Below are 23,616 nucleotides of genomic sequence, written 5' to 3' on the forward strand. Positions count from 1 at the left end.
TTCAACCATCACCATCAAATTCTTCTTCATTTCCTTCATTAGTTCGTTAAAACGCTTCATATACTCCTCTTCCTATACAACACATGTACAAATGCTCAGTATATACTTCATCTGGTTTTGATTTGATGCCGAGTATTAAAAAATAAAGTTAACTTTTGAATTTTATGATTTTTAACTAAAGATACATAAAATATAATTAATATATCAAAATGTCATTTAATCTTGTTGTCTTAAATATATATTACTCGAAATAAAGGTTTTTCTCATCGTGAATCAGTGGGAAATTGTGCTATTGAGCATGATTTTCCCACTCATTTCTCATCAAACCAGTTCATTAGATAAATGCATAATGAGAAATAAATTCTAACTGAATTATAGCGAGAAGCTTCCTAATTTTTTCATATAAGAACATTACCATTTTTTTTCTTTTTCTCACTAATCCAATCAAAATACTTGCGAAGACAACCACTGAACATTTTTCAATAGGAAAAATAGTCATTTTTTAGTAGTGATATCATGTGAAAAAATGAAATTAAAAGAGTAGTCAAAGAGGAAAGAGACATTCCTTCTAAAACAAATATAAAACAAGCAAACTAAGAAAGCAAATTAAAATGGACAAAATATATATACCACATAATCATTGTGAATGGATTGAATATACTGAAAATCCCACATGGGAGGTTTGTAATTCCCAGAACGCCTAGTATGATTTTGAGGGATTGTAGAAAGATTGGCTTTTGATATAACTAGTGAAGGTTTTCTTAGACAGAAAGAGGAAAAAATGTTGGTAGTAATAGGTGGAGATATGGCCATAGGTATTATTAGCATCCCCATATTGGTTGATGCCTTTTGGATTCCCAACAAGTAACTATATATATAAATAGATTCTCCCAAGCACACACCACTAACTTTTTAAGGGGAAAATTAAAAGTTGTATACTCCTAGTAAGGGAAAATATTTAGTATAAAGTACAGAAATCACATGTATTTAGGAGCTAATTATATTTTATTTCAGAAGTTTTTTCAATTACAAAAATCTCAATTTTTAATTGCTCTCAGATACACTCCTTGGATGTCCGAAACATTGCAACTGATACATTACTTAAGATTTTGTTGTGTAGGATACATTGGTCTCTACTTTGTTGTGGCGTTAGATACATTGCTCTGTTGTCGGATACATAACGATTCATAATGGGAGGGATGTATTCAAGAGAGGATAGAGATGTATCTGAGAGGAGATAGAGATGTATCCAAGAGGGGATTTTTGTAATTTTTTAAATGGTAGATAATTTTAGAGATTATAATATCTTAAGTTGTGTATTTATGTAATTTTTTTCAAATATTTATGCCACACAATTTAATATAAAAATATTATATTTTGGTTAGCTTATATTTGTGTATATACTATTATATATATATTTTTATACAAGGTTAACACGTTATTGTTTAGTAAAAAAAAATTAAATTTATATGAGGTTAAGGATACACATTTTTTATTTAACTACTTGTTAAATTCAATTATTAGCCGGTGATTATCGTGAGATTAGCAAGTAAGAAATGAAGTTAAATATATATTTTTTAAAATGAAATTTACATTATTTAAAAATAATTCAAAAAAAATTACCAAATTTGGATATTAAATGCCAACTAAATGCTTTTAGTTATATGTATCTAGACTATTTTTTAAACCGATGGAATCTATAGGCCGTCTCAAGAAATTGATATCAATTTTCACCTAGACATTTCAATTTGGTTTTGCTCATTTAAACACTCATGGTAGGATTCTATTGTCATTTTGATGTTTTTTTCACAATCAACAAACATAATAATTAGAATAGTGTAATACGCTCGATAATGACATGACAAATAACTAATTAAATGATTACACGTGACATTTTATAATTAAGTAAAAAAAAATTAAAATCTATTAATACTAAATAACATAAAAATAATGTTCTAAAAAATAGCTTATACCCTCCCCTTATCTGATCTTTTTCTTCACACTACATAAAAAATTATCTTTAGTGGCAATTAATTAACGACAATAGCTTAATTGTACCTAAATATGTATTTTTAGCGGCAATTACTACTCTTTGTATATGTCTCAAAGCCTTTAGCGACACTGGATCAGTGAATATAATAACACTTAACTAATACCAGTAAAAATTTTAGGACTCTTTTTTAATGTGTCTATTTAGTGCCGCTACAACAGCATCACACCCAAAAATCTCTTTTTCAGAAAGAACCTCCCCACCCCCTCCATAACGTTGTCCCATACCTCTAAATTTTCTCTATTTCTATAAGTAAAAATTCATTTGCCAAAGAAGTATAACTATTACTCTCTCTCCATTTCTATTTAAATGTCATTATTTTAAATTTCACCTCCATATCTCATCTTATGCGATATAATTATTTTCGTATCAAATAAAAAAAAAAAAAATTAATTCAGATCTTATAAGCTAGTATATTACTAATGCAATATAATAATTTTCTCCCTTTTTTCCTAATTGATTTTTACACTTCCAAACTTTATTTTAAAAATCAAACTCCTCCGATTATATTTATGTGTGTCGGTGTCCCTACATCAACAATCAAACATCTTAATTAGTACGGTATGATATGTCTTTAATTTCTGACATTGTATCTCCCAAGTTATATAAAAAGTAATTAATTCAAAATTTAGAAGCTATTAGCATGTATTGTCTTTATATGTACAAGGTGTCCCTACATTAACAATTACATATGTAAAACAATTATATGGTACCTACATATTAATTAACATCGTTTATGTTGTTTAAATGAAAATACATTTATAAAAGATATAATACATAAATGTGCCCTTTAATTTAGTTTCAGTTGACATTTATACCCTCGAACTTTGAGAGTGCACAAAATAGTATAAAATATGGGTAATGCTAAATGGCCAAAATATTTGGCCAGAAATTTAAAAAGTCTATAATATCTTTTTTATAAAATAAATTGATCTTTTTCCTATTTTTTAATTAAAAAATATTAAAGTTAAAAGGGTATATACGTTTATTGAAATTGGCTATAGGTTGATTAATTCAAGGTGAAAAATGGATACTCGTTTGTTGAAATTGGTTACTGATCAATTAATACAAGGTGGAAAAATTAGAGAGTAGAGTGAGGTATATTATAGGCTATATAAAGAAAATAGGTTTTGAAGAAATGTGAGCGATATTTTTAGTGGGGTGGAAAATAAAAAAAAAATATTATTTCTTTTGAGTGTGCAGTGGTTGTTATGTGTCATGATCTTTTGAAAATTACTTTTGAAATATTCTAACTCTAAAATTAATTAAGAAAAAATATACTTAGAAAGAGTCACTACATAATTATTTGAAGAAATTAAATTTAGAAAAAGAAAAAGTTAATTTAAAAAGTCTCTAACAAATAAATCTTTTAAAAATTTAGAGAAATTGAATAAGAGGTTCATATTTTCATTTTGAGAAGGTTTTAGCATTTAAAATGTCTTTTATCATGTGGTTATATATACATCGATTTAACTAAAAATATTTAACAAACATTGAATAATAATTTAAAGTAAGGTAAAAACATTTCTTAGGTCAATAAGAAAAAAAGTTAACTTGAAACAATCTAACTATTTTTGAACAATCTAGCTTACTTAAAAAAAATTCATTAGATGAAAAGCATTTGAAATAAATCAACATAATACAAAATTGGTTCATCTTTAGAAAATTAAATTAAAGTTAGAACTAATATCATCAAATAAACAAAATAAGATAGAGATAAATGTCTAAGTTTAACAAATGTCCAAAATGTAAAGAAAAAAAAATATGGAGTCTAATGGACTCGATCCAAGGAGTTCATGGAAGGAACAAGGAAGATAAGATGATAAGGATTAGAGTATAATAAGCTAAGTGGTCGTTGGGTACAAAGATTAATAATGCATTAATTAGTAACGTATGTATTCGTAATGCAGAGATTATTTTTGTATCAAGCGTTTGGTTCATTGCTTCCCACTTAATTTTGTATTCGGTTTAAAACTCTACAAAAAGCTTCTTTCCAATTATATTCTTGAATTATTATGAGATTTTATATTTCCTATGATTGGATTAAGGTAGATAACTATCGGACAATATTATTTTTTTGTGGCCTTCTAACTAGCTAAGAGAAGAATAATGTTATCGTTATGTTTGTTATTTTTTCACTTGATTTATTTGTGGGTAAATAATTGTCATCTTAATAAATTGACCACCCACAAATGTCAATTTTCAATTTAAAAAAGATAAATAATTTATTTTTAAAAGCGAAAAGATGATAAACAATAGTAAAATCGAATAAACCATCTACGTTTACACATAAAATTTGCAAGTTATAGTTTTAATATGTGTGCAATTTAATAAATTGTTGAAAATACAAAAAAAAATCAGGAACCCCCCCCCCCCCCCCCCGCCCACACACACACACAATTAATAATACAATCAAATAAATAATACATTCAATTAAGATCGCAAACGTTATGTGGTCATATATTTGTCTTTTCAATTAGTAAATGTTAAGCAAATCACATTTTAAATATTGTATTGGATTTATTTAACAACAAACAACTCTCTCTCAATAACAAAATTCGTAAGCTAATTTATGTAAATAAATTTACCAGTGCAAGTATAAAACATAAAATCAAGAAAATAAACAAAATGATTAAAAAGATTTGAGGGGTATTTTTGTGTTCATTTTTAATCTCATGATATTAGATCATATGTATTACTAATACCACAAAATGTAAGATCTTAGTTATGCACCCTATAATATCAAATAAAGTGTATAACTAATATTAGTTATACATAGGACCAAAATTCCTATCAAACATAATACTAAATAATATCAATAGACTTTCTTCTAATACACTCCACCAAATACCTCAAAATCTCGCTCGCCTCTCTCCCATCTCGCTCACCACTCTCCCATGTTATCAGTATCTCAGATACATAAGAATTTCAGATACATACAAATACATATATCTAGTGTGTGTCTAGTGTGAATCACATATATCTGAAATGCATTCGAATCAACTCCCCTCCCTCCCCAATCTCACTCGCCTCTCTCCTTATTTTTGTGTATTTGTATATATATAAGCGTATGATACGTTGAAAACTTCTCATTAATAGTAAAATACGTAATATTTTAATAGTATAGATAAATAATATATATCATAGTAAAATATGTCTAATTATAATATGTACTAAAGAGTCGTAGACACAATAAATTGAAATGACTATAACTTGAGCTTACGTACGGAAAAAAAGAAGCAAATGTCTTTAGATTTAATTGTAAACGGTAGTAATTTACATTGTTGCTATGTGAGTTGATTGTTAGTAATCCTAGTTAGGAATCAAGTCAGTTTTTTCTTATAAATAAAAAAGTTTTCTTCATTATAAATTAATCTTTCAAAAAAAAAAATATTCTTCTCTTTTCTCCTTATTTATTTTCTTATTCACAAAAATCATGCGTTATCGACACATGATTACTCATTACAATATACATCAATGGTGGCCCTAAACTTGTGGATGATCTAGTACTATTAGTCTCAATGGATATTATATTTGAACTTTAAAAAAATAAATAAAGGTAGGGATTTACTAGCTTATTATGTAAGCATGTCGATAGATTAGCAGAGTTTGATAAAAAGATCATAACTTTTTCATATGAACTCAAAATTCGATGATTCTTTCTGCTATGATTCCAAAATCAGGATATAGATCTAATGGTTCAATCAAAACACAATTCGAAAGGACTTATTTCTTAAATATTTTTAATTTTCAAAATTGGTTTAATCAAAACACAATTCGGAAGGACTTATTTCTTAAATATTTTTAATTTTCAAAATTAAAAAAAGAAAAAGAAAAACGTCAACAGCAGGGTTCGAACCTGCGCGGGCGAAGCCCAACAGATTTCAAGTCTGTCTCCTTAACCACTCGGACATATTGACATTGTTGTTTATAGCAATAGCAAAAATGTCTATCTAAATTAATGAATAGCACTCCTTCCGTTCACTTTCATGTGTTCACTTAAGATGTTACATGTCAGTTAAATATATTGATGATTTGATATATTGTCTTTGGATCTTGAAAAATGATTTAGAAAATAAATTATTAATGTTGAGGATAAAATAAGAAATCAAGACTCGATAAAAAAATAAAATACTTTTATGACATAATGAGGAAACTACATACTTTCAAGGTGTGTTTGGTACGAAGAAAGATATTTGTATATAATCTAGATAAATAACAGAAGAGTTGGGAGTGAGGGTGGGAAATTGGAATGAGGCTAAAAGGATGAAGGTGAAAATGACGCGTGTTGAATGGATACAATAAATATGGAATGTCACTCGTAAAACTTAAAGTCATTTTCCTCATTTTAAAGAAAATTATTCCACATGAATTTTACGGTAAGAATTATTTATTGAAGTGAAGAAATAATATTTCCTCTAACTCAATTTATGTGATCGTAATTTTTTGGAAAACAATACTATATTTTTAAGCTTTCGATTTTACCCTAACAAATTTTCATAAAACAAAAAATATTATGATCTAAACCTTTATGTACGAGTTTCTGAGAATCTAATAGCTATTCCATATAAATATTTGACTGTTAACCCAATTTTCATTGCGATAAGAATTCATAAGCTTTAAATCATGAATTCGCCTCCGAGTCTAAAATATCCTCTTTCCACTCAATTAACAGGTAACATTGAGAACCATATTCCCTTCTATAAGTATCCTTATGCTGCATATGGAGAAGTATATACACTACAATGGTGTGTACAACAACTACAAGCATGATATGCTTAAGCATGAAGGACGGTGAAGCGTATTAGTAACTAAATGTACAATCCAATGCAGCCATTCCTGAATCGATAACCCTATACGATAAGTCACATAAATTTAGACAATCAACTTCCAAGTATGAGCTTGCTTACATTGTCAGTCCTGAGGGAGGAGAAAGGTTGTGGTAACTTGAGATTCAGAGTAAATCTAGTCAAAGTTATGTTGAATCTTCAAAATAGATGGATAAGCTTTAAATGGAGCAATATGGACATTGAAGATTCATATAGCTACTTACTCCATAGCATCGCAAAATAGTGCTCATTTTTTTCTTATACAAGGTGGTGCTCGAGCTTGCTTGGCCACATCTCGATTGTTCCATTGTGTAGCTTCTAGCAACCATCAACACAAGTACTAGATAACTCTGTCCTCCAAGTTTTTGGCAGATAAGAAGAAATCACCTAATTTTTTATCTTCATCTCTTTTAGATTTGAATCATGATCTCCGAGGTTTGCACCTACTTCATTGACCAATAAACTACACCCTCAGATGCACGTATATCGCGCTTAAAACTCCATGTCAATCAAACTAGTGCATTTAAAAGTGGGGAAAATGAGTAAATGTGGGAGCTAAAAAGCCATTTTCCATGTGCAACTTCCCAAAACTCTCACACAATGGGAAGCTTCTTACTGTCAAAGTATAGTTAAAAAAGACACAAACAACACATCGAAGGCTAGTCCGCGACCTGTAATCTGGAAATATAAACACAATTACGCTCCCAAAATCAACTTGAAATACAGAGTACAGTTTCAAGATTACTAATGGTTGAATTCCATTAGTAACATTTTGTGGTCTAATCCCATTACCACCACTTTAGTATGACTTCTTTTGAATTCCATTATTAGGAATCCTAAGTCCGCCTCTGCATATAAAGCAAAGGTACCACGCCACATCGTAGACACTTGAAAACACAAACCAATATTATCAAACTACAGAACTGCAAATTATAAGCACATGGCTAATAAATTATGCCCAGAAAAAGATTAGACAACCTCAGATATTGCATACTCCAAGTTAATGTGTTTCACCGTGGCAACAAAGGAGGAAAGCGAAAAGGGAATCAAGAATAAGATATCGATAAGTTATGGAGATCACTCTCCTTAAAGAAAGATATATCAGAATTTTAGACCTTCAATGTGACTTGACCATGCCAGGAGAGTTTCTTCTTTGTAATTCTTTGGCACACACTCCATTCTTAACACGTCCCCGCCTGCTAACAGTTCTTCGTATCCTACTTCATGATGTTCCTGTAACATGAATAATTAATTAAACTTAGATAACTCTTAAAGCATTGAATATTCTAATCTTTGACATATCTTAACTGTAGTATGTTACCGAGTTGAACTTTGAGGTGAAGGCAGGACGAGCTGACTCTACTACTGCATCATAGCCACTGTTGGATCTTTCTACTTTAGGGACTTCACTCTCAGCATCGAAGTGTTCTTTTAAATGTGAAATGTTCTTTTCATTATCGTCATCGGAAGATTGGCTTTTCAATAAGTATCTACGCCTTTGCTTTAAGAATCTGAAATTAAACAAGTATGATATTAGGACATTACTCTTCTTCTGTATGTTTTGTGTGCTACTCTCAATTTTGCATTATTTTTTTGTTGTTACTGCTTTCATTTTTCTATTCCTTTTTTCAAACGGCTTTGAAATGCTTTATTTTAGCTGAGAGTCTATCAGAAACAACCTCTTTATCTCTACGAGGTAAGGGTTAGGTTAGGTTTGTGTACACTCTATCCTCCCAAGACCCCACTTATGGACTATATTGCTTAGACTCTTCAAAAATAACGATTGATGGGCGTCGGATACTCCAAAAATAGTGTACTTTTGGAGAATTCGATACGGATGCGACAACACTTTTGGATTGTCCGGGCAACATAGCGTGTGCAATAACACTAGTTATGTTGTTATTGTACTCTTCTTCTATTCTTTTTTGTCCCTTTACATCATTTAAGAGAAAAGAAAAGTATCCACAATAGGTGATACCAATTAGTTGAGATTAAGGTATGGTCATTGTATATATGCATATAGTGTGAGATACAGAGAATCTCCGATTCTTGAAAACCCCTTACGTGTCTAAAAGAAGAAATATCGAGCATTGGAATGAAACAGGCTAAAACAGAACGAAATGTTTATAGAGGATTCATATAGTAGAATCTAACTACTTTAGGATTGAGAAAATTATGATCATACAGGATTTCACCCAAAATGTTTTCTTTCTTCAGCTTTGCAGCCTGCAACTTCCTCTTCTTGGAGACAAAATCCTATACACAATTGCCACACCATCATCACACAACTAACATCCAGAATTATCAAGTTGAATACACAATTTCATCTACAGAACAGTCAATAATCACACGGGAAAAAAGCAATTCAGAATCCTAATCTAATACATGTATTATTCATGATATTACTTAATTGTTTGCTTGGTAGGATTTTTAGCCTATATATAACTAATACATGCCTATTCAATATTAAACGATGTATAACTAATGCATAGCCAAACCATAGTATTAGCGATATAAGGCTATTAATACATGGATAAGCATGGTTAAAGACAAAGCAAACCTTAATACACCTGACCAAACAGTGGATAGACATAATCCCAACATAACTAATCTCAACATTACTAATACACATAGGCGGAGCCACCTTAGGAAAAGGTAGAGGCGGACCCACACCTTTGGAGGGGGTGCACGTGCACCTACTAACTTCGAAAAAAATCATGTGTATATATATATATCTATTTTGAGAAACTGGCATAAACTAGGATTTAGTTAACAATGTACCCATGAGAAGCATAGGAGTGCCCTTGTGTTGCTGGTACAAGCTAGAAGAATCACCCAGAGACGAGGGTTCAAATCCAGCTAAAGTCCTTTTTCATTGTTTTTATTATAAGTTTAGCTTAGAGCTCAATTTTTTTTATTGTTTTTATTTTAAGCTTAGCTTAGAGCTCATATTTGAGCTAAGGTAATATTGATGCACCCGAAGTCTTCTAATCCTGGGCTTGCCTCTGGGCGAAGGGCAGTCCGGTGCACACCTTTCCTCGGAAAATTATGTGTTGTACAAAGGTAAAATGTTAGCTATTATGAATATATTTAATTTTGCATACCCTTCGTCAAATTCCTAGCTCCACCACAGCTAATACACCCTATTGAATATTATTCTTATACACTATACCGAACAACCCCTTCAAAGTAACAAATAAAAACAGCACAATAACTACCAAACTCAATTAGACAAGTTCACAATGGGGATTACTGAAAAAGGAACAAACAAGATAATCTAAAATCAAACTAATTAGGATTCACAAAAACATAAAAATCAAGAAAAGTTCAAACCTTTTGCAGTTCTAATAACTCATTTAACAGCTTTTTCTGGTTTAGCTTCTCCACCTTGGATTCTTCTTCATCAACAAAACTAATTCCATTGAAACCCTCAACAGACCTTTTCATCTCTATTCACTAGCACATACCCACCAAGGGAAAAAGCCCCAAAATTTCATGAATACTCAAACCCACATCAAAAAAATCAAATCTTTGAAGAATAGTTGGTCCATTTTATCAAGAGGGATAATGTGGATGGGGTACTTAGATAAAACCCCATATATGGAAGGGAAAAAAAGAGGGGTTAATTGTGGAAAGAGGTTGAATTGTGTGTGTGGGTGTGGTTGGAGGACATTAGAGGAAATCTTTGTTTCCTCCATCTCCATATATCTTTCCATTTGTCTTTCTCTCCTTTTATCTTTTTTTCCTTTTTCCTGTCCAACTCTTGTATTGTTTTTCTCCTCGTAAGCACAAATTTTAGATTAGGTATAAAATATATAGGAATCAGCGTGGGTTGTGGTGCATTGGTGAGAATATTTCATCTTTAGTCAAAGGTTTCGGGTTTGAGCCCTGGATATGGAGAAAATCATGTTGGGAGTGCCACCTCCGAGACCTCGGGTTCGAGCCTTGGCCTGGGTTGGAGAAAATCCTATTGGGAGTGTCACCCCCGAATGGGCTGTGCAGTGCGCGATCCTGATTTAGTTGGGGCTCCAATGTGAGCCGGACACCGGGTATATATATATATAGAGAGAAGATAATTAAAGTTACCCCAACTAGGAATGGGGATGGGTGTTTGGTTTTTTGGTTCGGTTTTATTGAAATTTTGGTTCAATTCTTTAATGTTTAGTTTTTAAGAAGCGTGCACTGAATTCTTGACCAAACTAGATCAGTTTGGTTTGATTCAGTGTTTATAAAACGGTTTCTCGATGCAAATGAGGACAAAATCAAAGTAAGACACTTAAAAATTTAAAATAATGTTTAGTAATGATGTGTCTGAGTCTCACCATGGAAAACTTATTGTGCTTAAAAAAACATATTTGTCTTTATCAAGAACATATTGTGCCTCCAAATATTGCACGCGAAAAACAAGGACGAAGATGATTTCTTTTACATGACAAAAATACATCTGGGTTCATCGGCAAAATTACATTTGGGTTCTTCTTAGGATTTAATATTTGAATTTTTCTTTTATTCTTGAATTTCGTGTCCAGTCAAATGTAGTGTTTGAAATATTCTTGATCTTCGAGGGAAAACAACCTGGCTAGGCCAAAATCTCCAATTCTTGGTTGAAATTTATCATCCAGCAGAATTCTGGATAAGGAACCTGGTGTAATGACCCTAAAGGTCATTTTTGAAAATTTTCATAAAATGACCGTTTTACCCCTCCCGATAGTTGCCCCGAGTCCTAATTGTTGTATTTTTCGAAGTTGGTTTGGAGGAAATTTTTTGGAAAGTTGAGTGTTTAAGAGTTAAAGTTTGGTTAAAAGTGCTATTTCGAGTCATTTGGAGTTTCGAGACTCGAATCGGATTTCCGTCGATTCCAGCAGTTTTAGAATGTCGAAACGGGTCTATGAGAATTTACGGAGTCGAATTTGGAGTTAAAACAAAGATTTGAGGTCCTAAGTTGCTAAAATTGTGAAATTTTGATCAAGAGTTGACTTTGGTCAACAAACGAGGTTTCGGTGCTCAAAATGGAATTCCGAGGGCACCGTTGGATTCAGGGGGTGATTCTAAGTATAGTATGAGTCTTGGTTGAATTTTTAGAGGCCCCGAGTACGTTTCGAGTTTTTGAGCCTAAAGTTAGTTTCTTGACGCCTTATCGGATACCGGGTCAAGGAGACCTCGAATTCAAATTCCGACGATTTCATTGAGTCCGAAATGTCATTTTCAAGCTAGTAGCATATTTGGTTTGTGTTCGGGAAGTGCCAAATGAGTTTTGGGTAAGTTTTTAAGCTTCTTGGATGCTTTGATACTATTTCAGCAAATTGTGGCAACTAAAGGGTTCATTATTAGTTTTAAAGGTCGAAAAATTATTCCGAAGGTTCTGAAATTTTGAGCATGAATTATAGGACTTATCTGTAACTTTTGGTGCATTTTCGCTAACCCGAGATTGGACTTTTATCGCAAATAAGAAATAATTGTTTACCGAGTAGAAATGATATTTGACTGGGCAAACGAGCATGAAATTGAGCTCCGATTGAACGAGCAGGTCCGTATCATTATTTAAGACATTTACAAAAAAGAATCGGTCATTTCACTATCGTATGAGGAAATTACGGCCTTTTTAGTGAAAGATTAACTGCTGTTTTGCTGGTGCATAACAGCCATGCACTGTTATAAAAATCTCAGACTGTGTTCATTTGGTATTTTGAGCATATCGGGAGTTCTAGAGATCGGAATGGAGTGATTCTTACGGGTTTCTTCTTGAATTAATATGAGGGTTAGTATTCAATCTTCAATTCGACATTTTCTCATAATTTCTTTATCTGATTTTTTTTCCTATCCGTAAACCTCTTGGGAAAAATTGGGGTTTTATCGATTTGGACTCCCTTTTTGATGAAAAAGGTATATTTACGATCCTTATGTTATGGGTAAACTGATTTTAACATAAAATTATTGATTCATCGATTATTTTCATCATATTAACCGCGTACAATTTGGGCTTTCCCGGTAAAGTTAAAGTTTGATAAATTGAGAATTTCAAGGTCGATCTTAACTCCGTTTTTGATGAAATTTCATATTTGAACTTATCTAAGCATGGGTAAGATGTTTTTCAAGAGATATTTCATTTTCGAGTCGGGGTTTCGGATCCGAATATTTTAGGCTTCTTCAAGAACGTAGATTTTCCTTCAAATTGAGTTTGTGAATTGATTTCAACTCCGTTTTCAAATTAGTTTTCACCATTAGCTTCCAAATACTTTAAGGATCATTTTACATCAAAAATTTCCAGATTTGGGTATCGTTTTCCGGTATGAGACTTTTGGACCGTTTTGCCCTTTTTCCCTAAATTTCTTGATTTTGGTGTCATTGGACTCGAATTGTGATTGTGAATAATTGTTTGAATAGATTATCGTGATCCAGATTCTACTCGGAAAGGAAAGGCTCAAGTCAAGTAACTTTTGGAGTTCGTTTTAAGGCAAGTGGCTTCCAAACTTTTTAAAACTCTTAGACTACGCATGACTACTTTCCTAATTGTGTTGGGGAGTAATGGGGATTGAGGATGAGTTTTATTTGTTGATTGAAATTTGTTGTAAATGAAAGATGGGGAATAAAACGAGCTAAATGTGTTATGATGTGATCGTGATATGGTTGTGATTGAGATAGGTGATGTGTAATACTATGATGTTGTTGTGATATGGTGGTGATTGAGACAGGTGATGTGTAATACTATGATGTGGTCGTGATATGGTTGTGATTGAGACATGTGATGTGTATTACTATGATGTGGCCGTGATATGGTTGTGATTGAGACAGATGATGTGTAATACTATGATGTGATCGTGATATGATTGTGATTGATGACATGTGCATATTCATTATTCATCCCATGTGTGAACTATCTGTTGCATGAGTTCTGAGACACTGATATGAGGATGGATGGATATGAGACACAGTTGAGACTAGCTCCGGCTAGAGATATATGAGATGGACTAGCTTCGGCTAGTGATTTGGATGCCGATGGGATCTGGTTTCGACGGTGATACATGGTCCATGTGTGGCCCCCATGGGTTCTGATTTGAGTATTCAGCGCGGACTGATTACATCAACATATGTGTATTGTAGGACAGACATGCATCATGACTACATGACATCATTATTGCATTTTGCATCGCATTTGTCTTATCTTTGTCTGTGATGTGTGGATTGTATCGGTTTACCCTTCTTATGTGGAATTTGATCTGCTTGCTCTTATTTGTTGATCTGAGGTTGATGAGGATATACTGTTGGTTCTGGCTGTTGAATATGATCTGTTTGGTATAGGTTGGTTGGTTTGCTGTTAGATTGAAGTTTCGGTGGTTCGGTTGGGATTGAAAGAAGTTGTTTGTAGCTGCTAGTTTTGCTTAGTTTATAGTTACTTGCGAGTACCAGTGGTTTTCGGTACTCACCCTTGCTTCTACACAATTGTGTAGGTTGACAACTCTCTCTCAGATTCGGCTTAGTATTTTCTTTAGAAGATTGAGCTTCGGGACATACTCGAGAGGTAGCGGTTCATTCCAAACGTGCCCTTGAGTTATCATTACTTTCAGTTTTGTTCTATTCGAGAACTTTACTCTGAGACTTGTATATTTTTATTCGAATTCTGTATTTAGAGGTTTGTACATGTGACAACCAAATTCTGGGTAGTGTTGAGTCTTAATTAAAGTCTTCCGCTTGTTTATTATCTTTTATTATCGTATTTCTACTTCTATATCGTTGTGGTTGGGTTAGGCTGATGTGTCCGGTGGGAAATGGACACGTGCCATCACATCCGAATTTGGGGTGTGACACCTGGTAGAGTTGTAATCTGAAGTTGTTCTTCGAGTTAGTAAAGTTGGTTGGAAATCCTACTCATCGTAGTTCTTATCTTATGAAAGTATATGTTAATTATATGATACTTTGGTAGTGTTTTGGTACACCAAAAAATATTTTTTTTAGGAAAAGAAAGTTACTTAGAAATAAGGAAAATGACTTGATTAATCAAAGTAGGGAAAACAAGTTACAAAGTGACATTGTAAGTTCATTATCTCTTCATCATTCATCCAATACCCCACATCCCTCCACTTAATCATCCCAACCCTTGAATCCGCAGCCCACTCCACACCATATTTCACCCTATAGTATTTCGCTAGATAATATATAAATACTCTTAAAATAATGTTCGTGTTCTTACCAAACAATAAAAATATGTAGGTTACTCTTGAGATAATATTATTTTAGTTACCAAACAAAAAAAAATGTGTAAGTTAACCTACTTATTTTTCAAGTCTTTACCAAACACACCATATGTGTAAAAGTATATTACATATTATCACCTTACAATATGCCAATGGATTATCATCTTATAGTAGAAGATCATTGTCAAGCTGAAATAGGAAAAATATTCGTAATACTAATTCTAATAATAAATTGATAATAATAAAAATTTTATACTGAGTCTAAAACATATCCTCCTAGTAGCCTATCTTTAGTGAAGTCTATGATTTTAGGTCTACTTCGTCCCTTTTTAACTCCTTCACTTACCACATTGGGGTGATAGAAGTTTAAGTAAAGCATAAGCTTTATGTTGTTGATTGTATCTTGTAAAGTTTTTAATACTTCTACTAAGTTGGGAAAAAACATGTAAAACACTTTTTTTATTTGATTTGGAGATATTAACCCAACATTATTTAATTTGATAAATGAAAAATTCGAACCAATCCACTTAGAAAGCAGGTATGCACACCTTATTTGAGACTAATAAGGCAGGCGGTGGACTCTTTCATACCCATCCCCATCCCCAACTGAGACCACTCAACCTATTTCATCCACTTGAAAATTCGTGTAAAAGTGGCTAATTCGACTTTCTAATAGACTTGTTAGTTCCGCAGTTCGGGGAGAAAGTTTTATAATGAAATAGTTGATAGATAGAAGGGAGAATGCCGCTAACAAAGATTTTTTTATATACTTACAATAGTTCTGTCTAAACTTGTCATCATCTCCATTAATAATAACATATCTCGTGTGATTTCATAATTAGAGTATAGAGAAAATGAATGTACGCAAATTTTATCTCTATCTTTCTAAGGTGTAGAGACTGTTTCGATAGACCCCCGACTCAAACCTTGTCACCACCATCTTGATCATTTGTAGCAAATGCATCAAGTCCTTCACCAGAAAGCCTAAAACGTTTGACTTCTTGCATAATATAAGCTCCGATCCCAAGATAAAAATCAATTGCATTTTCATTCCATCCAACAGTAAGCCAATCAACTTTAGTAAACCCCATTTTAATTGCTTGAGATGCCACAGCAGAAAACAACATTTTCCCAAATCCACACTTTCTATAACACTCCCTAACAAACATGTTCTCAATAAAAAAACCAGGTTTCTCAAAGTAACCCGAATAGCAAGGGTAAAAAAGAACATAGCCAGCTACAAAGACGTTATTATCTTCATTACTAGTACTTCTGAACAGTTTTTGAGTCGAGAGTCTATCAGAAACAACTTCTCTACCTTCACAAGATAAGGGTTTATTCACTTGTGAGACTGTATTGGATATGTTGTTGTTTGTTCTGAACAGTTCTTGAGTCAAGGGTCTATCAGAAGCAACTTCTCTCCCTTCACAAGATAAGGATTTATCCACTTGTGAGACTGTATTGAATATGTTGTTGTTTGTTCTGAACAGTTCTAATTCTGAGTCTAATATAGGTGAATCAAAATCAACAGTTTTCAAAATTGGGTCGAAAATGGGATTTTTAGGGGTATTTTGAGGAAAAGAGTCGGGTGAGACTTCAAGAATGAATGTGGTAACCGAGTAAAAAGGAGGGCATGGATTATCGGATTTGAAAAGATTGGTAGTAACGGAAGCTTCCGTGGCATTAAAAACTTTAGTGTAATTGTGATATTTTGCCATTTGATACATGAGTTTGTGGAGATGTGGCACGTCCGATTCCGTAGCGAGGCGGACTCTACCAAAGATTTGAGTGTTGAAACTGATTTTTTCAGCCATATTTGGAAGTATTGTAAGCTATGATAATAGTTGCGACTATAAAAGAAAATGATAAGACAATAATATGTTACTATTTTTTAGTGACCCTTTATTCTAATTAGGAAACTAAAGTTCTTTATAAGATATTGTCTAGAGAGGGGTCACTTTTTTAATTATTAAAATATATATTTATCTTTAACACATCACACAAGAATAACTTTTCGTTGAATATTGACTCGTCTTTAGCTGTTATGGGGTACTAAATGGATAATGAAGAGACGTGGACATATTTGAGACATATATAGCTGATATTTGATTTTTAATAAATAGTTCTTATATATTTAATAATATTTTCAATATAAATACCATATCTATATAGAAATTATTGGAACATTTTATGGACAATGAAGCTCCAACCATGCCAGATCTACCTTATTGAATCCATGACTTTTTGGTTGAATAAAACGATAACATTTTACACTTGCTAGTACATTCTATTTAGACACTAGAATTATGAATTATTTTGATTGAGCACTTTAATATTAGATAAAATATTCCTATGCATTAGATACTTTCGACTCAAATTTCGGAACTTTATCAACCCCTTAGCCACTACACTAAACTTTTCACTTGTGTTAAGAGGTGTCAATACTTTATATATATTTATTAAACCAAAATTTGACCTCTATATATAATGTAATTTTCCGGCGAAGGGGTGTCACTTGATACCCCTTGGCCAAGGGTGGGTCCGCTCCTGATTGATTATTGACTCGTCTATAGCTTTAGCCACCTTCCATTTAACTCGTTACTTCAACTTTATAATACGTACATCGCGATCTAATGAAAGCCTCTACCTAGTACATTGGACAGGTGCATCTTCTCTAGTGCAAAACAAACAAACATATAGCCAAGGTATAGTTACTTTTATTCAAATTTGTGGCAGAAACGTCTGAATTTTAAATATATGTAACTTCAAATACCACATAAGAAACAACATATCTAGAGTAATTTTGAAATTAATAAATGTACCAAAAGAATTTTAAAAAATAAATACAGATTAAATATCGATATCTAAATAAAATACCCATGAAACTTTTACCGTCAAAGATAATATTGTGAAGTAAACTAGCTACTTCACTCTTCCTTCAATGTCTCAACAACTATTATTACTAGTAGGGTATACAAAATTGAATAGAAAATCGAACCAAATCGCAAATCAAGTCAAATTGAAAAAAAAATCCTGACTAGTAGTTTGGTTAGACTTGGTTTGGTATTGAAAAAAAAAAGACTATATTTGGATTGGTTTGGTTTTAACTAAAAAAAACAATCCGAGATCAAACCAACCCGACATTATATAGATAATTTTAAAATTTTATTTTATACATAAAAATATTTACTTTGATATAATTTTTAAATATTTCTTATACTTTTTCATAGTTTTTATCTTTTAATATATTATTTCAAGTTTGAAACTTAGAATTCTGAATGGTCCAATAAAGATTATAGTTCATAGATGTTGGTAACTATAATAAAGCTTAAATCAAAATCAAATTAATACTAATGCAAAAAGGAAAATCAAGTCAACACTAAGAATGACAATAATATTGAATATTTGTTCTTTAGTTTTACATTGGTTTAGACAATTAAAATACATAATCTAATTTTTATTTCCTTTAATATTTAGTCATGTAGCTAATACTTATTAGACTTATTTTAGCATTATTTAGTACTTTTAAATTATAATCATTTTCATTATGACTTATTAATTTGCAATATTTATTTTTCGCGATTTCATTATTTTTTTTTGTTGGATATTTTAGTGTCATTAATCATATCATATTTTGTGTTATTTTCTTAAGAAACACCTTAGATAGTTGTATTTTGGTAGGACTAAAGAAATATTTGAAGTACAAGTAAATTATATGTTTGTATAATACTTTAACAGAAAAACCCGAAAAACCCCGAGGTTGAAAAATCCGTGTTTTATTGGTTTGGTTTGGTTTATAAATTTGAAAATCCAACACAAATAGTTTGATTTGATATTTGAAAAACCCAAACCAACCCGATTACATACACCCCTAATTACTAGTACTTTATAATTGCAACTGGACAAGTATATATATATATATATATATATATATATATATAGCTGTTATGGAGTACAAAATGGACAATGAAGAGACTTGGACATATTTGAGACACACATCCCACATTTTTTAAAACTTTTTTTTACTATATATAAGCATCAAGTATATAATTCAAATTCAAATTCAAATTCAAAGGAAGTCAGCTAGAAGATTGAATAGCTAACCATGAAAGTGATGTTACACTACTTTTTTTATTATTATTAGACAAATGCATGTGTTAAGAAAGAAACTTTATTATATGTGTCCAAGAAATAAGTTTCATTTCTACCTTGCATTTTCAATAAATATTTCTCATATATTTAATAATTTAAATATATGAGCTATAATTCAAGTATATATATATATATATATATATATATATATATATATATATATATATATATATATATATAAAAAAAAATTTAAGGTGGAACTAGGGGTTATCTATTTATTATATTCAATTTTTATTTTTAATCGGACTACATATATTCCTAAAATAATCTAAAATATATACATACTTATTTTCTAGGAAGTATTCAGTTAGTATACAAAACAAGCTAAGGGTTGATCCTTAGTTCAACTCCATCAAAACTGGAAAGTTTCGATACAAATCTGAACTGGGTCACAAAAATATATAGTCACACCCCTCCTCATATGACCCTCATCTCCACCACCCTGTCACAAACTTTTATTGTATGACTTAGCAACTTGATACTCTTATAATTGTTGCAATTCTGAATGTCACCCTTGTTTTTATATAAAAATACAATATCATTGTGTATATATATACACAAATGTAATGGATTCAATAATAAGCATCAGTACATTAAGATTCTAACATTATTACATAAATATTTCCCAATATATATTAGGAAAAAATTATCAGTTCCTTTGAATTTTGACTTGTTCCAGAATGGATTTTTGGTGAAGTTGATTACTTTGTTGCATCTCCATGTAATCCTTGTACTTCATTGGTATATAATTGGTTTCACTTTGTACCAATGGGGAAGCAGGACTTACAATTGCTTCTAGTGATGGTCCATGAGCAACAGCTACTGATATTCTTGGACTTGTGTTGTTCACCACTACTTTGTGTACATTGCTCTTGTACTTCCCATTACTAAAAATCTACCAAGCAATAGAAACACACATATAACTAGGTGACAGTTCAAACAGTCAATCAATTGATTTACTGAAATTCTCCATTAATGAATCAAATGTGGAATTTAAAATCTTGAAAATAAATAAACGTTACATGTTGCATCCTACAATAGGTGAACATGATGACTTTATAGTAGTGTAAAAATTAGGAAAAAGGGTTCGAAATATATCCGAATTTTGACCGAAATTACTGTAACCATTCCAAACTTTGGGCAGAACCTATTACCCTCTGCACTATTTAATAGTGTATTTAAAGATATATAGGTGTCCACGTGGACATCATAAATACTGCATCATTATAAATAGTAACTTATCCAGCTGGACATTTACATATCTTTAAAATACACTATTAAATAGTGCATGGGGTAATAGGTCCTGCCCAAAGTTTGGGATTGTTACTCGGTCAATATTTAGATATATTTCAGACCTCTTTCCTTAAAAATTACTTAGACGGATAGCATACAACTTTTTTTACGATCAAACCTATCACAATTGTATCAAAGTTAAGAAAACTAATCAATACATATTTTTAAAAATTATCTGTTAATTTAAGGGGATTAGGAGGTGGGGAATTGAACCCTTACCGATGAGATAACAATTCAGATAGTCAATCAATTGAATTACCTCGAGATGGTCACCAGTATTGACCAAGAGAGAGTTAGGAAGTGCATTGACATGAATCCATTTGCCTTGATGTTGAACTTGTAATCCTCCAACTTGGTTTTGAATAATTAGAGTTAAAAGGCCATGATCTGAATGAGGTGGCATACCAAGTGCAAGTTCTGGCTGAGGACAACATGGGTAATAATTTGCAATAAAAATTTGAAATCCTGACTTCATCTCTAGAGTTTTTTCCAAATAACATTCTTCAAGTCCTAAGCCTTGTGATAGTCCTCCAAGTAATACTTTTGTTACTTCTCTAACTTTCTCACAATACTCCCACATAATATCACTATTAAAAAAAAAAGAGAAATAAAATAATAATAATGGTTATACGTAAGTATAGTCAACAAACTGAGCTATTAAGATTCCTGGTATACCTGTATCGATCGGGTTTGCTAGGAGAGTGGAACTTTGGATGCACAAACACCTTAAGATAGTCCCTCCAAAAGAAAGCTTTCTCCTTAGAGGTATTGAAGCTTGTCCCATACCTTATAGGGTCCAAAACATGTTTCCCTTCAAATTCTTTCTTCTCCTCCTCTCTTAAATTGAAAAATCCTTGAGTACCATCAATCACTTTCTTTATCAAACTTTCTTGTATCCCATGGTTTACCACCTTCACCATGAAACATATTTAGGTATACAATATTATTATTTTTCCTTTTTAGTCTGTTAAACAGTCTGTCTAGAAAAAAATGACATTTTTTTATATTTAGCATGTAACAATTTAATTCTATTTTACCTTTACTTGAAATGAGTCATAACTACATAAATATAAATATGTATGACTTGTTTAAGAGCCATAAGTTTCATCCTCAAATTAACTCCTTGTCCAATCAATCAACTAAAAGTTATTATATCAGAAAATTAATTTTTTTGTTGAAGAAAATGATTATAAAAAAGAACACATGATTTTCTGAGATAAAAACTAACCATTTTGAAATCAACTCAACGTTTTTACATAAGTTAGGACAAAAGAAGTACACACAATTATGTGTAATATTCTTAGTTTCATAGTTCCTCACCAAAAAATAATAATAATATAAAAACATATTATAGTGTACCATGAAAAATCCCCATTCTTGGCAAGCTTTATTGAGATTGTTGATAGCTTGAGACCGTTGATGAGGATCAATGGATGTGAGTAGCGAAAAATCAACGGTGGGGATGGAGTTTGAATAATCATGTGGCTTAGATGCAATGAAATCAAAGGGATAGATATCAGAGTTAACATAATTAGAAGGGATAGATTTGAGATTTGGTGATTCAGAAAGTGTTTTAACACTAATGGATGGTTGAATTATTGGAGTTGTCATAATATAAGAACTTTAATTTTAGTTAAAAATGGTGGTATATTGTGCATGCCATATGATGATGATTTATAAGAGAACAACAACTTTAGTTGCCAATGGAGATATTTGATTTGCAATTTTAACCTTTTTTTTAATGAGTTGTTATTTTGTCTGATAGTAAACTTGTCCATATATGAGAGAAGGTATTGAAAACATGACGCAAATTATTAGTTTCTTTCCTAAATTATTAATGGACATAGAGCAAAGAAAACTCTAGAAAAAATAACGAGAAGGAAAGTTGCGTCTAAATTCAAATTATTTGTTTCGTCCCTATATTATTATTGGACATAGACTAGAAAAAATAACGAGAAGGAAAGTTGCGTCTGAATTTTTTTTGTTTTAGATAAACTAGAAATATAACAATAACAAAATATGTCCACATAATAAATGGGCTAAGAAATAAATAGCTAATCCTAAAATATCGATATTATAATACATCACACACTTTAATGGTAACTAATCCTTCTATGTAATGTTGGGTTAATTCTTTGTTATGGAGATATCGTTGCTTTATTATCGCAAAATATTCTGCTCCTGTTGAAGATGTGTTAACACTCTCCTTAGTCAGATAGCTTGACAAACTGTTAAAACATGCATGGCATATTTTTAAAACAAATTACTTATTTGTTCATAAAAATACCCTCCACAAATATAACAGAAAGGATGTGTGTGGAAAAGGTTATGAGGCAATTGTATTAATGCTAATACATACATTTAAACCTCTTGTATTGCGAATATCATGATTTTTCATGTATTACATAGATTGAAAAAGTATATTGAACAATATATCAGTAAAATATGTATTATTATTTTCTAATACGTCCTAACAAACGACCCCTTAAATACGAAACACTTGTATTCACGAATCTTTTGATGACTCTAGATTTTGACATACAACTTAGAATTAATATTTAATAGTTCTATCTAAACTAATTGTTAGCATCCTCACTTGTAGCAAAGCCTAAAACGTTTGACAACATTTTTCCAAATCCACACTTTCTAACTATAACACTCCCTAACATACATGTTCCCTAACTCCCTAACATTTTTCCAGCTACGAAGACGTTATTATCTTCATTGGCTCTGATCAATTCTTGAGTCAAGGATTTATCAAAAACAACTTATGTACCTTCACAAGATAAGGACTTATCTGCTTGTGAGACTATACTGAATATGTTGTTGTTTGTTCTGAACAGTTCTAGTTTTGAGTCTAATATAGATGAATCAAGATTAATGATTTTCAAACTCGGATTAAAAATCGGATTTTTAGAGGTATTTTGAGGAAAAGAGTTGGGTGAGACTTCAAAAATGAGCGTGGTAACCGAGTAGAAAGGAGGCATGGATTTTCAAAAATGAACGTGGTAAGCGTCTATGATAATAGTTGTGACTATAAGAGAAGTTATTGAATATAGGAAAATGAGATGTTCTATTTTTTCAGTGACCATTTATTTAA

The 23,616-nt window shown here is 31.5% G+C and overlaps 2 protein-coding genes, 1 non-coding gene and 1 pseudogene across 4 annotated transcripts; all 4 read right to left on the reverse strand.

Annotated features, from left to right (window-relative positions):
- Positions 1-5,888: 5,888 nt before the first annotated feature.
- Positions 5,889-5,970, reverse strand: TRNAS-UGA (transfer RNA serine (anticodon UGA)). Its single transcript has one exon. It is a non-coding gene; the product is annotated as a tRNA-Ser (tRNA).
- Positions 5,971-7,831: 1,861 nt separating this feature from the next.
- LOC125814435 (uncharacterized) lies at positions 7,832-10,599 on the reverse strand (annotated as a pseudogene). Its single transcript, XR_007442121.1, has 4 exons — positions 10,213-10,599; positions 9,065-9,135; positions 8,201-8,390; positions 7,832-8,112 (listed from the first exon to the last, which is right to left on the reverse strand). The product of XR_007442121.1 is annotated as an uncharacterized LOC125814435 (transcript).
- A 5,390-nt stretch (positions 10,600-15,989) lies between these two features.
- Positions 15,990-16,913, reverse strand: LOC125814420 (probable acetyltransferase NATA1-like). The gene is made up of 2 exons (XM_049493867.1): positions 16,512-16,913; positions 15,990-16,358 (listed from the first exon to the last, which is right to left on the reverse strand). Exons 1-2 carry the CDS (start codon positions 16,883-16,885, stop codon positions 15,992-15,994), a joined length of 741 nt encoding a protein of 246 aa, XP_049349824.1. The 5' UTR covers positions 16,886-16,913; the 3' UTR covers positions 15,990-15,991.
- Positions 16,914-19,782: 2,869 nt separating this feature from the next.
- Positions 19,783-22,199, reverse strand: LOC125814411 (2-oxoglutarate-dependent dioxygenase 19-like). Its single transcript, XM_049493860.1, has 4 exons — positions 21,876-22,199; positions 21,192-21,427; positions 20,776-21,103; positions 19,783-20,118 (listed from the first exon to the last, which is right to left on the reverse strand). Exons 1-4 carry the CDS (start codon positions 22,125-22,127, stop codon positions 19,873-19,875), a joined length of 1,062 nt encoding a protein of 353 aa, XP_049349817.1. The 5' UTR covers positions 22,128-22,199; the 3' UTR covers positions 19,783-19,872.
- Positions 22,200-23,616: the final 1,417 nt, after the last annotated feature.

Source organism: Solanum verrucosum, unplaced genomic scaffold (assembly GCF_900185275.1).
Source record: "Solanum verrucosum unplaced genomic scaffold, falcon-dt-bn FXZP01000268.1, whole genome shotgun sequence".
NCBI classification, from domain to species: Eukaryota; Viridiplantae; Streptophyta; class Magnoliopsida; order Solanales; family Solanaceae; genus Solanum; species Solanum verrucosum.

Bases quoted from the DNA above. Each gene is read 5' to 3' on its own strand.
- LOC125814420 (XM_049493867.1), bottom strand. From the start codon at position 16,885: ATGGCTGAAAAAATCAGTTTCAACACTCAAATCTTTGGTAGAGTCCGC. The intron at 16,359-16,511 runs ATCCTTATCTTG...TAGACTCTCGAC, and splicing joins ACAGTCTCACAAGTGGATAA to TCAAAAACTGTTCAGAAGTA.
- LOC125814411 (XM_049493860.1), bottom strand. From the start codon at position 22,127: ATGACAACTCCAATAATTCAACCATCCATTAGTGTTAAAACACTTTCT. The intron at 21,428-21,875 runs GTACACTATAAT...TTCATGGTGAAG, and splicing joins AAGAATGGGGATTTTTCATG to GTGGTAAACCATGGGATACA. The intron at 21,104-21,191 runs GTATACCAGGAA...TTTTTTTAATAG, and splicing joins AGCAAACCCGATCGATACAG to TGATATTATGTGGGAGTATT.